The sequence below is a fragment of the Megalops cyprinoides genome, chromosome 1, assembly GCF_013368585.1.
Source record: "Megalops cyprinoides isolate fMegCyp1 chromosome 1, fMegCyp1.pri, whole genome shotgun sequence".
NCBI lineage: Eukaryota > Metazoa > Chordata > Actinopteri > Elopiformes > Megalopidae > Megalops > Megalops cyprinoides.
Genome location: NC_050583.1, coordinates 48,436,464 through 48,453,854, shown reverse-complemented (window position 1 = coordinate 48,453,854; position 17,391 = coordinate 48,436,464). Strand labels below are relative to the sequence as shown.

At 47.3% G+C, this 17,391-nt stretch overlaps 1 protein-coding gene across 2 annotated transcripts in view; it reads left to right on the top strand.

The window, feature by feature from the left end:
* The window catches only part of LOC118785664 (inactive ubiquitin carboxyl-terminal hydrolase 54-like), an 85,815-nt gene that overhangs the window by 47,540 nt on the left and 20,884 nt on the right, over positions 1–17,391 (top strand). For both annotated transcript variants that reach the window (XM_036540511.1, XM_036540502.1), the window contains exons 3-6: positions 740–832; positions 12,112–12,246; positions 14,606–14,719; positions 16,135–16,217. In XM_036540511.1, coding sequence (XP_036396404.1) covers positions 740–832; positions 12,112–12,246; positions 14,606–14,719; positions 16,135–16,217 — 425 coding nt within the window. The remainder of the gene's footprint in view (positions 1–739; positions 833–12,111; positions 12,247–14,605; positions 14,720–16,134; positions 16,218–17,391) is intronic.

The window sequence follows — 17,391 nt, the reverse complement described above, 5'->3', positions numbered from 1 at the left end:
CCATTTTGTCTAGTCATGCTAGTGGTATTCTCTTCTGTCTCTGTTTCCACTTTGATTTGAAACCGAGCCTGCAGCAAGGTGGTTATTGAACCCCTGCTCCGACATGCTCTAAATTTTTTCTCCCTGCAGGGGGGATTAGGCGGAATTATGATCTGGCAACCGATCAGTGGGGATTCAGAGGCGGGCATGTCTGATACGCGTTGAAGGGAATCGCTGGAAAGCTTCAGCGTGTAATCTTACACAGAGAGCCAGCCGAGGACAGGCTGGTAGTGCTAGATTTCACTGTGTAACTCCCTACCAAAGGGAAATCCAAAAGTGTGCTATAATGATTATTTATTATTTTTTTTGAGTGAGTGGTTTTATTCTACAGGCAGTATTCATGAGGTACAGAACCTCAGGGGTTTTATTGTTTTGTGAGGTTGATACGAAGTTGGGAGTGAGGCTTTTTTGTTTTCTTGTTGAAGGAGCTATAAAAGGAAGCGAATTTTGTAGATTATACTCATCTCAGAACAGGTTTTGTTTCTCAGTTGGACACTGTAATCGCAACACACAGACACCACCACCAAATGATCTCCACCCCCACATATTGTAAGACTTTTTTTCCCTCCTCAAAGGGCTGATTTATGCAGAAAGCACACACAAAAGCAGAGAACAAACACGGGTGTGTGAGACTTGGTAACACTTGCCCATTATTTGACTATGACTTTATTTATTTATTGACTTTTTAAAATTTCCACAGGTCCTCTGGCATCTGGACATCTTCCGCAGGAGTTTTCGCCAGCTGACCACGCACAAGTGCATGGAGGACTCTTGCATCTTCTGCGCTCTGAAGGTACTGGCTCTGCGCTGTGGTGCTGGCGGGGCGGGAACCCGGGGAGGCTTGGGTTACCTGGCTGATCAAGCATGTGAATGTCCTTTACGCAGGGTTAGAGTAAGAGTGCATTAGTACTGCAGTAGTACAGTAAGAACGTGTTAGTACCTTCCTCCAGGTAGCGGTCATGCCGACCTGCCCTCGTTGCAGCGGTGCTGGGGGGGTCTGGGGTTACCTGGCTGAGTGGGCACGTGAATGTCCTCTACATGATACCAAGAGTGTGTTGTTACTGAAGGAGCACAGTACGGTGCATCAGTACCTTGGGCTGGGGAGCAGCAGTGGTTTGAAACCCCCCCCCCCAGCTGATCTGCCCTGGTTATAGCAGTGGTTCGGATAGTTAAGATGCTGTGTGTCAGCTGGCCGAGGAGGTGCAGGGAGCGCGGAGTGGGGGGAGCGCAGGTTGGAGGGGGGAGGCAGAGGAGCTCAGACTCCCGGCCGAACGTCCACGGCAGAAGGTGACATCACCCCCCTGGAGTCTGAACAGGAGTCAGATTAGCTCCCTCAGCTTGGGGCCTTGTACCGTTTTGCTGCACCAGCGTGGAGTGGCGCGATACGCCAGGTTCAAGGTGAGAGGCATTGTGGGAAGGCTCACCCCCCGTTTCGCCCTCTGTGTGTCTCCACCGTAAGAGCGAGGGGGAAGGGGCTGCTTTGCAGGGAAATAACGACGTGGTAACGCCTGCTTACCGCGCATGGGGAGTTAATATGAAGGGCTGGGAAGCTATTCCCTCTGTTCACACTTTGGCTAAAAAACCAAACACAACACAAATGTTGTGCCTCAGACACATTAGTGCCAGGATTGCCATGGGGTTGCAGAGCGAAATGGAAAAAAGATTATTCTGTATTCTCAACTCTGTCTCGTGGCAACTCAGCTTTGGCTGTGGTGCTGTGGAAATGCGGGTGGGCGAATGTGCAGAGTAGTGTAAAAAGATAATAGAGGGCTCAAAAGGGGGCGGCAGTGTGGCATAGTGGTGAGGAGCAGGGCTCGTAACCAAAGGTTTCTGGTGTGATTCCCCACTGGGGCACTGCTGCTGTACCCTTGGGCAAAGTACTTAGCCCAGAATTACCTCTTTAAATATCCAGCTGTATGACTGGATAATATGTCAAAATTGTAACGTATGTCAGTTGCATAAGAGCATCTGTAGGGTACGAAAAAAGGGAAAGAGCAACTTCTGAAATACAAGCATGGTGGCTTAGCTTGTACCTGCACTCAGGTGCCGTGTAGCAGGTGTGTGTGTAAAACAACGCGTCACGAACACCTGTTGTCGAACAGGCGCAGAGGTCAGAGAAATCTCGGAATTTCTTCATGGTACTTTGTCTTTGTTTACTTAAAAAAGCACTTTGTTGAAAATTGCTTCAGAAATCCCAGAAAACGGTTGGACGGTGCCTTCACTATGGCACACTGGGGTACACGCCACATACCCACAATTCACTGCTCATCACAGGGCCTTGGAAACGTGGCTTTTGATGTGGTGTGATTTAGCGCAGTTGTGGAGGGCAGCTGCAATTTCCTACCCTGACAGGGCCCCCTACTGGCCTGGTCCAGCCCCGCAGCTGTTTTGCAGGGCCTAAAACACAGACTCCATGTTGGCTGCGAGCGTTTGCCATGAGAAAAACTGCGATGGAAAAAGCTTGGGAGAGCAGAGGTTTACAGCCCTCACTTTGCAGTAATACGTGGGCGAGCCAGAAATAGACTCTCTCCGTCTGCTCTCCGCTGTAGCTAATGGAAGTAGGCCACCAGTGACTCCTCTTCTCTGTGCAGAGAAAAATGCCTTTCTTTTCTGCCACAGGTTGGTGAAAGAGAGCAATTCTTCATAACTTGGGTGCCATAGGGATTCAGATGGAGATTTTTTCTGAATCGGAGGCATTTTTTTGTGTGTTACATTGAGAGAGATGTGGGTGATGGTGATGATGGTTTTTATATAGAGGAAAATCCTATGTGAAAACCCTGTGTGAGTGCTCTGTTAAACTGAATAGGCCCTGCGAGTGAGTGAGCGAGTTTGTCAGTGAAAGAAAGAGAGAAAGAGAGAGATGTAGAGAGAGCGGCAAAGACAGACAGTGTCATTTGATACTGAGTGATGCTCGATATCACTCATTGAAGAGCATCAGGGGAATAAGACATTTTTTCCAGACTATGGATGCATTGAATATTTCATTTAATTAAGACCGTGTTTATTGAATAATGTATCATGCTGTTTTAACAGGTCCACTGGTTAATAAACAGTAAAAATAGTCATCTAGCACATCAGGCTAAAGCCTTTCAGCCACATTACTTTGGCATTTTTAATGTAACTATTTATTTACTTTTATTGGGAGTAATTCTGATTAATTCCCTATTGATTGATTCTAAAATATGTGAGATGGAGGTTAAATTAACTGTCCTGAAGTTCCTTAGGTCAGTGTGACAAAACTACAGACAGCACTGTATATGTGTGTATCGATGGCCTAGCTGCACAGTATTATGGTCTTTATACACAAAAACACATTCAGTAACACACATACTGTACATACATTACAGTCATTTAGCAAAAGCTCTTATCCAGAGTGACTTACATAGGTTAGTTTTATCCATTTAAACAACTGGATGTTCACTGGATATAGCAAAGATAGCCATAGTCTTGAAACATGGCAGAGGAGTTAAGAAATAGGTTTCAAAGGAAGGGGACAGGCCAAATGTGCACACTTGTTCACACATGGGCTCGTCTGACTCACGCAAACTGCTGATGAAAGGCAACAAGCTGCCTTCTCACTGTGTATGACATAGAGAAGTCTTTACGCGTTATGCCCTTTCTGCTGCATGCTCCTTTGCTGGCTAAATTGCTGAAAACGAAATAGGGGCGATCACTCTGTCCAGCCGCCCCCAGGAAAGTCAACAGCCAGGTACTGCTCAGGCTCTGGAAGCACACCTTCGCTCTCTGGCTGCAAGCATGGAAGGCAGGCCTGTCCTGCTCTCCTTCTGCCTCCAGGGGGCGTCAGTAGGGCATCAGGGTACAGGATCAGAGCAGTCACAAGTGTGAAGACCCATCACTGGTCTTCACCTGATAAATACTTATAATAATATAATAAAATATAATATAATGTAATATAATAGAATATTCCATTCTGTTTCTCTTCTGCAAAATGACAGTCTTGTGGCAGACAGTTGGCTTAAAAGGTCATGACCCCTCCCCCCACATCCATCACTCTGTTGGACGTGTGGCGTCAATGTATTCATGCGGCTCTCTCCACATCTCTTAATTAACTTACCAACCCCAGCGGAGGTCTTTAATAAGATCTGTCTCCACTGCGGCTTCATAAGACAACTGAAACTGCCCCTTACCCCTTTGCCTGAGAGAGTGTTTGCTGTGAGCACCCAGGGTGCGTTCAACATCTGCATCGGTTTCAGAACCTCTTGGATGTTTTTAATCATGAATGAAGAGTGTGCCTGAAACGGTTGTGCTCCACAGCGCCCCTCAGTGGCAGTTCTCTTTAGCTTCATGTGCACCATGGTAAAGATGGCGGATGTGGCTTCCCTTGCCTCTTGGCCATCTTGGCCCTGGTTTCCACTGACAGCAAGCACTCTGTATAAGTCTAATCCAAGCATAAGGTATCTGTCATTTCCCTGTTTAGTATAGCTGGAGTCCATACCAAAGAGGCTTCTTTTGTTTACTGAATAAAAAAAAAAAAAACCTTTTCCGGTTTCCTGACCAACTGTGTGGACCCATAAAAACCCCAGAATACTTTTTGCATTGAAATAGAAAAAAGAGTTGCACACTACACTCTATAGGTACCTAATACCTGCTGGAAACTGGGGGCTGAAAGAAGAAATGTTTGAAATGTTTGAAATGTTTGAAATTTTACTTAATGATAACTTTCCTGTAAAAATATAATTGGATTCATCGGTCTAGGATAGCCACCTAATCATGCTTGAAGGGATCAATTTGAGATGGTAAAATTTCTGACTTGTTGTAAGGAGTCTAAAATCAAGTATTCAGTCAGTTCTCACTTCCCAGGGTGGGAAAAATGTAACATGTTGATGCTGAGCAGAAAGAGAGGAGCCAATGGGAGCTTTCGCTGCCTTAGATAACTTCATTTGTACACTTCATTTGCAAACAAACAGAGCATAATGTAAAGAACAACATGAAACTTAGGAAGCAAGTTGAGTAAATAAGAAGTTGAGTAAATAAGAAGTTGAGTTTCCTTTGAACTAAACAAACTGCAGATGGAACCAAGATGGATGGCCATGGAACCAATAATGGCCACTCTGATACATATTTCACAGCTTTTGAAGCGATTCAAAATCATGTTTGTCATGAGTGAATTTGCTGTTTTTATACAAATATCCATCTTATGAGGTTTTCTGGTAAAGTTCTGTTGCATTTCACTTTGAATCATAACTTCACGGCGTCATGGAAGCTCATATTATTAGCGGTTAGGTAGCTCAAACAATATTATTACATTTTTTCGATAGGCTCCTCGGTGTATTGAAGCAGCGCTCCCAATAGTCATTCCTTTTAGCCGACGTCCTGCGACAGGACACCCAGTGCTGTGCGCTGTGGGACGTTATACTCAACCGCTGTGAGCCTTTATTACGGCGCTTGAAAGAAATGCGCACTTTTTGTCGTTGGACAAAGGTCGCCTGCGATTGTGGGCGCAATTAACAGCAATCTGGGCCCTCATGAAACTTTAACGTTCTTTGAGAGTCCGGTTAAGGGCGAGCGTGCTGAGGAAAAGACGCGAGTTTCCGCCGTGTCTCTCGGTCTCAGCGCGTTCTGTTCCCGGGCGGAGAAACATTAGCGGCAGCGACGCTTCATAAAGCAGATCTGCGCATTAAAGACGCCGCCTGTGGTTTCCCTTGTTGTTAAATATGTATGTTATTGAAATTTAACGATCTACCGCAGTCAGCTTTGGGAAGAGCTTTGACATCCCGCGTGTGTTTTACCCGAGGAACTGCAGAGCGTATGTTTGTTTGGCTTGCAAAAATGTGTGCTTGAAGAACAGAGGACTGACGTGGCTGGCCTGTGGAGAAGTGTGTACTCCTAGGTGTTAGTTCAATAACAGTTCAGTAATGTCAAAACAGAGATCAATACAATCAATATGGATTTCTTATTTTTTAGGAAACAGAAACAGGGCTGCATGTGTTGTACATCAGATCACATGATCGCATTATTTGATGTGTTGTATGAGAGCGAAATATCTTGGCACAATAGTTTTATAGTTAAGCTAAGGCAGTGTAAACCTGGGCAATATCAAATGTCTCCTGACCACACACGACACCCATGGATGTTGCGTCGCTATCCTCGTTTTGGCGTACTGCAATCCTCTTGTGTTATTTTTCGTGTGACTGTGCATTTAAAGACAATGCTGAAAATCTCATGCTTTATGCATTACTAGATTCAGCTTCCACGCACAAGAACCTTTTACTTTCCCCGACATCTCCGTCGTGTGGAATGATCTGTTTTTTCCCTGACATCAGCTGGGGCTCTTTGTAGTTTGGAGGTGAATCTCTCACTTCCATACAGAAGCAGAGGCTTGAGTGTTCGAAAGTCACACGTGCCGTGCTGATAGGTTGAGCATAGGGAGACACGATGTTTAGCGTGTTCCTCTTTGCGGCGCTTTAGGAGAGCAGCGGGGCTGATGAAGGTGGAGCGTTTGGAAGGGGAAACTCAGCCAATTGCTGCCTGGCAAAATGCTACATGGATGGCAGTTATAATCTGCAGACTCTGCCGTGCAGTCTGATCCGGCCGGCGCTCTTCTTCCTGACGGCAGAACCCCGCGCACCGTGCTGTCAACTGCACTATTGCTTTCCCCGGTAGACCGGAGTCCTTCACCACCAAAGAGTGAGAGGGAGGTGTTATCTGCAGTCGCTGGTGTCGTCTCTCCCACCTCCGTAGGTGTGAGGTAGCTGCCGGGGACCCGCGGGGGTGCCGGGGGCCTCTTGGGAGTGGCGTTGCGTTTGAGTCTTACAGACAGTAGGGAGGTCAGCTGAGCAGAGCCTGACGCAAGGAGACTTTTTGAGGAGGGAGGAGTCGTGTCACATCAATCCCAAGTCATCTTGTATCGTATTGATTTGCGTGGTTTTTTCATTGCTAGCATTCTTATTTTTTTCACCTCACACATTTTGTCAGGGATTTATGCAGCTGGGGTGTTACTGTTATGTACTAATATGACTCGAGTTACACTGCAGAAAGTGAAACTGTTAAAGTGCTACTCATGAGGGTGTGTAATGGAGGGTCCTGAGGGTCACGGGTCGAACCCTCATTGCAGCACTGCCATACCGGTGAAGGGTAGGTCCACCGTGAGAGCTTTTGTAAGAGTCACCAAGGCCAGGTGGCATGGTGCAAAAGAGATAGTGGAAATGCATTGCTATAAACATATATTGACATGCGTTGGCTAAAACCTTTGGTAAAACTGTAGGAAAAACATAGCGAAATGCATAGCGAAACATGTAACAAAACTCATAGCTAAATTCAAAGCCATTCTTAGATGTAATTATTTATTGTTGTATTTTCATTGTGCACATCACGGCTTGCTTGCCTAGAAAACAGATACATGGAATATGACAAGCAGCAAAGAATAACCCTATTTCAAAATACTGATTCATCATGGTTCGGCCTTGGGGTGTTGCCTATCTGTGATAGGATGACCTATTCTGAGCGGTCCAAGCACAGTGGCTAAATTTCCTTGCACTTGTGCCTTTTCACTGCCCTTGGCCAGAGAGACGTGTGTGACTGACAGGACAATACCCAATCAGGCACCTCTCCTTGAATGCTAGCGCAGAGTGTAAATGATTCAGCTGCACTCCTTCCACACAGAGGTGTCCTGACACATGGCATCAGAGGGGCTGGCTGCCTTTGTCCTGACTGACTTTATCTTTTTTATTGCTGGCCTGTTGGAACGGGAAAGGTCAGTCCTTTGTTGAAAGGTGCAGTTGCAGTGCGCTGTGCCATAAGGGTTGTGAGCCTTCATGGCATGAATCCACCGCATTAGCTACTGTCCCTCAGCCGCGCCTCCGTATCACTGCTTACCCCGAGGAGGTCAGACAGTTCCGTTCTGGGATTCAGAGAGCTCCTGTGAAAAAGGAAGGCAGAACCTTTGAACAAATAACCTGTGTGTCCTGTGCCTTCCTGAAACAAAACAATGCAAAGGATTTTGTTCTTGGATAAATGTACATTGTGCGCGTGTGTGTGTGTGTGTGTGTGTGTGTGGTAGTGCATTTATCTGTTTGTGTGTTTGTGTGTGTGTGTGCGTGCAGTGTGAGTGTGTGCGCGCGTGCAGTGTGTGTGTGTGTGTGTGTGTTGTATGTGTGTGTGCGTGCAGTGTGTGTGTGTGTGCGTGCAGTGTGTGTTTGTTGTGTGTGTGTGTATGTGTGTGTGTGCGTGCGCATGCAGTGTGTGTGTGTGTGTGTTTGTTGTGTGTGTGTGTGTGTGTGGTAGTGCATTTATCTGTTTGTGTGTTTGTGTGTGTGTGCGTGCAGTGTGAGTGTGTGCGCGCGTGCAGTGTGTGTGTGTGTGTGTTGTATGTGTGTGTGCGTGCAGTGTGTGTGTGTGTGCGTGCAGTGTGTGTTTGTTATGTGTGTTTGTTATGTGTGTGTGTGTGTGTGTGTGTGTGTGTGCATGCGCATGCAGTGTGTGTGTGTGTGTGTGTGTGTGTGTGTGTGTGTGTGTGTGTGTGTGTGTGTGTGTGTGCAGGGTGTGTCTGTCTCTCTGGCAGTGTTGAGAGCTGCAGGCCCTTTCTCCGGGCTGTGGGGTGAACGGGATCTCTCACTGTGGGATGCAGCGGGGTCTCTGACGGGCTTCAGTTTCCTAATCAGCAGTGTCCACACTAATCTCAGTCATTAACATGCAGCTGCCGTGACAAAACCCTTCCTGCTGTTCCCATGTGCTCAGGTCTCGCCCATCGCTTATCCACGCTGATCCTCCCAGCTAATACACAGGGTGGTGTTCTCTTTTTCTCTCTTTCTCCCTCTTTCTCTGTCTTTCACTCCTTTCTTTCTCTCGCTTCCTTTTTCATTCTCTCCTTTTTTCTTCCCCCTCCTCTCTCTTTCTCTTTATACCTCTCTCTCTCTCGCTGTCTCTCTCCCTCTCTTTCTTCCTCCTTTTCTTTCTCTCTGTCTCTCTCCCTCTCTCTTTCACCCTATCTCTCTTTGTTCCTCTCTCTCTCCCTCTCTATCCCTTTTCCTGTCTCCCTCTCTCTCTCTCCCTCTCTCTCAGTGAGAGTGTAACCTGGTTGCCTTTTTTTCACATCATCCAGGAAACTGTGAACAACATTGAAGAGGATACCTTCTTCTAAGCAATCAGTAGTGTTAGCATGAGCATAAAATTAAAAAGTGGGGTATATCTTCTTGTGTGTAGAAGTGCTCACACTTCTACACACAAATTCTCACTCCTGTAACCTATTAAAGTGTTCATATTTGTACTGGAGTAATCAAGCAGAAACAGCGTGCTGTGCCTTGTTCAAGGGCACAACAGAAGAGATCCACTGTAGGTTCAAACCTGCAACCCCTGCATGTCTATAGTGAAGTGCACCACATGTGTTAAACCATTTGTTAAACCACCACTCTTTAGTACAATCAGCATGTCCATAATTGGTACTGACTATTTTGCACGTTCTGTGCAGGTTAATGTCTCGTAATTACTCAGCATTGTTTGTGTGTTTGTTTGCACTGGAAAAGTGCAGATTTACTGCAGAGGCAGTAAGCTTTGCCAGTTGGGGTGCGTTTGGGATTTCTAAGCTCATGTAAGGGTTAAAAACCTCTAACATAAGAAATACTGGAGGCCTCTCTCGGTTCCATATTCGCTGCTGGAATCAATTTGCATGTGAGTTTATGATAAAAAAGAAACAGTGTTTGTCCCTCCTCTCTCTTTTTGTTACTCTCTCTCTTTCCTCCACTCCTTGCCCTCCCCCCGACCACCACCGCCACCCCTCCTCTCTCTATCTCTCTCTCTCTCTCTCTCTCTCTCTCTCTCTCTCTCTCTGTCTCTCTTGCCCCGAGTTAAGGCATATTGGCAGGAAAGGCTGATTGAAATTACAGTAGAGCTTCCAATGATCTATGTGCTTTGCAGACAGAAAGGAATTCCATTTGCTGCTTATCTGTGCTACATATTTCATCATCTCCACAGGAGAGGGAGAGAGAGAAGGACAGGGAGGGAGAGAGAGAGACTTAAACATATTGCTCAGCCATGTGCTTGCCTATGTAAACTGCAAATTGCTCTGTAGCTCTCACTCCTCTGTGCGGTGTGATTACAGCACTGTAAAATGCAGTGGAAATTTCCTTTGCATCCTCCCCCCATCCCACCCTCCACGCCCCCTGCTCCCCCCGCTCCCCCCGCTCCGGCCCCCTCCATGGGTCGTACGCCCCACCCCCGACCCCCACATCTCCATGACGCAGTGCAGTCAGTGATCTTGCAGTACCTGCATCAGCGTGCAAACTCCCACCTTGCGCGGCCACCAGGGGGCGACGCTGGGGTATGCCCGCGCTCCGGTACGTCCCTACGCTTGATCCCAGAGTCTCCTGGTCCCTGACTGCGGCTGGGTCCAGGTGCCGCATGCATGCGTAGGGAGGGTTATTCCAGCTGCATGCGGCCCGGGGTTCCTCATGCATGCTCTCCACTCCTTCACCCCCACTTCAGTGTTCCGGGCTTCCCCCCCTTTCCTAAGGAGCTCCTCAGCCCTTGTGCTTGCTGTGCATTTGATTTTGAACGAAAAAAAGGCAAAGGAAATTTCGCTTCAGGGTGCATCCTGTACATTTTTTTCTGAATGTGTCTTTGGGTTTTTTTATGGATGTGCACTCTCTGTAGGTTATCTTTTTTAAAATGTTTTGAGCATTTCAGTGTTTGAGCATTGAATTTGCTGCAGGGGCTTTCTTAGAATATATCATATCAACCAGCCTCACACCTTAATTTATTATTTATCCATACCTTATACCTGTATATAAACAGCCAATGTGTGTGTGTAGATGTATGGACTTTCAGAGGGATTAGTAGCCCAAGAAACTCTGGATGAAGAGTGTTAACAGATCTGTCTTCACACTCTTTCTAGTCCAGAACTAACACGCTAGTGTGCACATATTGCTCCGGTTTTTAGCCTGGTGTGCTGAGCCCCAAAAAAATGGAGCAATCAGCTTTGATCGGTGGGTCATCTCTCTTGAAATGCAATCAGTGCATTTGTTCAATTTCAGAACATCAGGGGGAAAAAAAGACAGGCAAGTCAGCTGCTGGATCAAGTCTATGAGTCTTATTACCTGCAGTGTGTCTTTTTGCCTTGTGGGTTCTGTTTGTTTTCTGTTTGTTTCAGAGCGTCAGTGGTCTGCCTTAGCGCCGGCCTCCACACCTGTCCCAAAGCTGAAAAAATATCATATTTCTCCCCTCCTGTCTTTGTTCTTCCCTGGATGTTTCGCTGGTGTATTGCAGTGTGCAGTGTCTGCAATCACTCTGTCCCCGGGAGCAGGGGTAATTGAGAACGACAGGATAGAGAGCATCTTGAGGCTCTCCTACGGTAAACTCCCCCCCTGTGTGGTGTTTTAGGAGCCCTTTATGAGTGTTGAGATGGTGTGGGTGTCTTTAGCGCGTGCGGACAGAAGCCCTGCGTTACAGCCTCTGAAAACACCCCAGCGTGTTGGGGTTCCTGCTGCCTCAGCAGTGAAGGCAGGGAAAGTGCTGCGGTGGTGTTCGGGAGCGTTTTTGGGGTGGGGGGGGGGGCAGTTTGTTTTACATTCGGTGTATTTACACAGTTGGTGTGTTTGATTGTTTGTTTCAAAGTGGTGTTTACTTGGCGAGTGCTTGTTTTTTGTACACTGTTAGTATGTATTTTGTCATTTTAGACTATCTTTACATATGGACTCTATTTCTTGTTTGTGTGTTGTCCACTAAGTTTACTTGGTTGTTCACAGAGTATCACTGTGTGATGAATGTGTGTTTGTTTCCAGGCTATCTTTAAGCTCTGGGTGTGTATGTTTGTTACAGAGTATCTGTACACTCTGGGTGTGTATGTTTGTTACAGAGTATCTTTATGTGTTGGGTTTGTAAGTTTGTTACGGAGTATCTTTATGTGCTGGGTTTGTATGTTTGTTACGGAGTATCTTTATGTGCTGGGTTTGTATGTTTGTTACGGAGTATCTTTATGTGCTGGGTTTGTATGTTTGTTACAGAGTATCTTTATGTGCTGGGTGTGTATGTTTGTTACGGAGTATCTTTATGTGCTGGGTTTGTATGTTTGTTACAGAGTATCTTTACACTCTGTTGGTGTGTTGTTTGTCGTTTCAGAGCATCTTTGCGCAGTTCCAGTTCAGCAGTGAGAAGGTGCTGCCCTCCGATGCCCTACGCAGTGCTTTGGCCAAGACCTTCCAGGACGAGCAGAGATTCCAGCTAGGAATCATGGACGACGCGGCTGAGTGCTTTGTAAGGCCACCCTGTCTGTCTGTCTGCCTGCCTATCTGTCTGTCTGTCTAACTGTCTGTCTTTCTATCTGATATCTGCCTCTTTGTCTGTCGGCCTGACTGTCCATCTGTCTAATTGTCTGTCTGTCTGTCCATTTGTCCGTGTTCCTGCCTGCCCGATGACTCTGTCTGTCTTCCTGCCTGTCTGTCTGTTGACTGTCTCTCTGTCAGTTTGTCTGTCAATCTGTCCATCTGACTGTCTGTCCGTCTGTCTCCCTGTCTGCCAGTTTTTCTGTCTGTCTACTGGGTTTCTGATCAGTTGGGTCACATGGTCACATGACTTTGTGCTGAGGTTGGGGCCTACGGCTGCTACCCCACAGCTTCGCCCCTCTATTGGCTGAAGTGCAGGCTTTTGTCGGGGACAGGTGGGAGAAGGCGGAATAGCTCTGGAGGGAGCAGCCAGGCCGTGCTGCGCTGTGTTTGCACCCCCGGAGAATCACATCACAGATTATCACTTACAGGGCCTTGCTGGACCCATTCGCACTGCTGTAGGGACCTGCCCCCTATTCGAACCCGGTGCCTCTCAGATCTCTGATCCACGGCCTGGTTCCCTAACCGCTGTGACACGCTGCTAGGGGCGAACGCGCATTTTCCCCCTGGCTGTAACAGAGTTATCAGCAGCCCGGCAAAATTGTCAGCTTTAAAACTCCCCCGAGAACAACCCTCCGTCCGGCCTCATTATGTTATTTCATCTGTTCCGGCGGGGCGGCCGCTGCACCTCTCCGAAGCACAGGGTTCTAATCCCTGACTGCTTCATTTATTAGGCGGGCTCAGGCCGCGGGCCAGAGAGCTGTTATACATTCCTGCTCTTATTGGGGATTGTGGTAACATTCTGCTCAGGCAGCAGCTCACGCGTTCTGCTGACTTGGGGAGCGGTGTAAAAATTGCAAGCTCTGTCCTTTTCTGTTGTTTTACTCGGTAGCTTCGTTCCCCTCACGATGCCGAAGTCTGGACATGCGGCTCAAGCGGCCATCGCTGTGACTCCCGAAATTAAATGTTCGCCCTGTGCGGTGGTCTGTCAATGATGCCTGCGATCATCTCCATTGCGCCGTGCTGCGTAGAGCATCCGTGTGAGATTCGCACTGTCTCGAGGTGCTTCGTGACTGTATTTCCTTCCCAAAGGAGCTGCGGATGTGTGTCTGTGCTGAGAAGAATATATTTATTTTAAAACTAGTGTGTGTCAGAGGAATTTGACCGGCAGATGTCAATCTAACCTGAATGGGAAGGCAGGTAGTCCTAAACCGCTTCGCGAGTGCTCAGCTTATGCCTTTCTCGGGAGGGGTGAAATCGGCTAAACACAGGATTCACCTTCAAATACTTGAAGAGTATTTAAAGGTGAATCCTGTGGAATGTGTTTAGTTGGACACACTGATTCAACACACGTTTAAGAAGCTTGTTTATGAAGGCTTGGTCCATTCAACGAAGCACTTTCCCTGGGTTTCATTGTGCCATAGAGCCATCCTGGGTGGCACTCCACAGCTTTGGTCTCTTTTCAGACACACCCACTAATCAGAAACTGCAGACCTGATGCAATTTTTTTATAGTGGTACCTGGCAAACTCACCACCAAACTAACCCCCCCCCCCCCCAATCAGAGCAGGGGTTGTGGTCATGAATTTACTGGGTCGACAATTAGCTGAGTCCAGCTCCTCATGGATTTGGGATATCTGCATGTTAATTTGATTGTCTCAGACCTAATGCAAATAGACATACAGCCTGTGTGAGGCATTGTTTTGCTGTGAGGTGAGGCGGCTGTCTTCAGGTACCTGTAATGTAATCAAAAGCAGAAGGAGGTCAGAACCTCATCCACTGGTCTCACAGTTCCCTCCTCTCCTCTCCTGTTCCGGCTTCCTTTTATATGTGCTATGTTCTGGTTCTGGTGTCAGGACCTGCTAGTGTGATCGATTGATTTTAAATTTGTTCTGTTAGGGAATCAAAGGACTCTTATGAAATAAGTGTCTTTTTTCCCTTTGATTAGATTAACGCAAAGAGAGAACGCTGACAGTGAAAAATGAATGAAAAATGTAGACTACACAAGTCCACACACACACAGAGACACAAGCACACACACGTATACACACACACACACCACATGTCCCTTTAAATACACCCACTCAAAGTGCCCACAGACACATATGGCTATGCCTGGGGGTGCACATGTGTACATACCAACACACATGTGCATGCCTGAATGCACAGGCACACACACACACCCCACCTGTCCCTTTAAATACACCCACTCAAAATAGACACACACACACACACACACACACACACACACACACACACACACACTGCAGTAACGCAGCCCCTGTGTTGCAGGAGAACCTGCTGATGCGGATCCACTTCCACATCTCGGACGAGACGCAGGAGGACATCTGCACCGCCAAGCACTGCATCCCGCACCAGAAGTTCGCCATGACGCTCTTCGAGCAGGTGGGTGGGGCCGCACGTGCATGCTTTTACACGCTTCCGGGCGGCTCGGCGTGTGAAGCGCACTCCGCCACGGCTCCCCTCCCCTCTCCTAGCGAGCTGCCGCAGTGCATGTCCGAAGGCGCAGCGCGTAGCAGCGGTAGCTGCCTGAAAAACACACTGTGTTAGTAGTTTCTGCTGGTGACCGTTCAGCTGCTCTCTCCAGAGGATGAAGCCGTTGGAACACAGCGAGCTGATGGCCGTATGGCCCGGATCCCAAAGCGCATGAAAGTCCTTGAACATATTTTCATCCTGGGGACTTGCAGGCAGGCTGAGGAAAGTGCTCAAACATCCCACTGTCCTTGAAAATCCATGGAAAATTGCACAAAGGTGGAAAAAGCTTGTTTTAAATTTTGAGATTTGAAACAAGCTTTTTTCCACCTTTATGAAATTCTCCATGGATTTGAAGTTAAGTCGCAGGTTTGATAACATTTGCCAGCAAGTCTAGCATTTTCAGTGTGCTGATACCCCTGATAAATGGTCTAACAATATCAGTGTGCTGATATCAGTAATAAGTGGTTTAACGCTATCAGTGTGTTGATATCGCTGGTAAATATGGTTGCTCCCATGCAGCCCCTTGCCAAAAGTCCATGGTGACTGTACTCCCAGCCAAAAGCGCCTGTGAATGTGTGTCTGTGCTGAGAAGCAAATATTTATTTTAAAAGTAGTGTGTCTCAGATGGTGTTTCCCATCACAGTTCCATCTCCACAATAGCCCAGTGTCAGAGGAATTTGACTGGCAGATGTAGAAGGCAGAAGGCAGGTGTTCTTAAACAGTAAGAGGGGAATGAGAATGCAGTGAGGGTACACTTTGCTTTTTGAAGGTGAGGGTACAGCAAACAACTCATAAATATAACTGAAACTTCTCTTTGTAAGTTGATGAATTTCTCTTCTTACTACTAGTTTTCCAGTTTGTTTTTTAATTTTGCTCTTTGGTCACAAGACAAATTTTGAAATGCTTGTTCCCAGTAAGGTGGTCTCCACACACAGGTTTGTGTTTGCAGAATGCAGAAATGGGATGGATCAACACAATGACTAGCCCCAACAACACTGAGCCATATTACATCTTCAGCTAGCTGTGAAATAAAAGTCCCTTACCACTGAGTGTTTTGTCAGGTCCAAGATCCTTTGCCGCTGCTGTTCATTTGTCTTGGCATTCAGGCATTCAACACAATTTGACTGGCAGATGTAGATCTTGCCTGAATGGGAAGGCAGGTGTTCTTAAAGAGAAAGAGGAGGATGAGAATGTAGAGAGGGTGCACCTGGCTTATTAAAGATGAGGGTACATCAGCAGCAGCTCTCCCTCTTGGTCAGTCTGGCACGTGGCTGGCCAGTGATGTCCTCTCCTGAGAAGGGTGTGCGTTTCTCTTTCTCCCTCAGTGTGTCTGCAACAGCTGCGGAGCCACTTCAGACCCCCTGCCCTTCATTCAGATGGTCCACTACATCTCCACTACGTCCCTCTGGTAAGTGGGGGCAATTTTAGTCGGGGGGGGGGGGGGGGGGGGGGGTCGCTGAGGGAGAATTGGAGCGGGTGTGTGTGCGTGGGCTAGGTGGTGTTACTCAGGGACGGTGGAAGTGTGTGTGTGTGTGTGTGTGTGTGTGTGTGTTGCAGTCACTCAGGGAGGATGGGTGTTAGGGGTGAGAAACATACGTTCACCCTAATCACTGCTCCCAGCGATACTGTACATTGATTTCGTCCTCAAGGCCTGACATTGAAAATGGGTCGTAATGACTTCGTAATGACCCTTTTTTTTGCAAGAATAACACTGCATATTTCTGTAAAGGTGAAAAATCTTGGTGAAGGATCCCGGGAGGAAGCAGTCATCGGGGGGCGCTGTAGCACCCCATTTGCATAACTTTTATAAATAGATAGTTAAAGGTCTGTTGGTGAAGCGAGACGTGAACGGCAGCGTGTTAGCGGCGCAGAGTGTGAATGACGCTCGGAGCACGGCCGGGTGAAAGAACGTGGTGGGGAGGGTGGGTAGGTTGCCTAGAAACCTGGTGACAGGACCCTTCATCACCGGTTGTTATCGGTCACCCTGCGTGTGAGACCTGGAGAGAGTGTCTCCACTTTCATTAAGAGGGGACAGTCGCCGTGGTTACAGAGTGACAAGATTGCCCCCCACCCCTCTGAATGCTGTGTTGTATATAGGAGTGCGGGTGTGTGTGTGTGTGTGTGTGTGTGTGTGTATTGGGGAGGCTGCTGTGAGAGTGACACTGCTGGGACACACACACACATACACACACACACATACATACCACATGTCACATGCACGGGCATGTGCACAAGTCATTCTCACTCATGCACAGGAGAAAATAAAAGTACAGTATGTTCTAGCTTTGGGTGTGATTGACCTGGATACAGAGAGATACATGCATACATGCATACATATGAGCATACATACATACACACATACACTATATGGACAAAAGTATTTGGCCACACCTGTTTTTCAGGGTTTTAGCCAGGCCCCTTATCTCCAGTGAAGGGCAATCTTAATGCTTCAGCATACCAAGACATTTTGGACAATGCTACGCTTCCAACTTTGTGGCAACAGTTTGGGGAAGGCCCTTTTCTATTCCAACATGACTGTGCCCCAGTGCACAAAGCAAGGACTATAAAGACATGGTTTGATG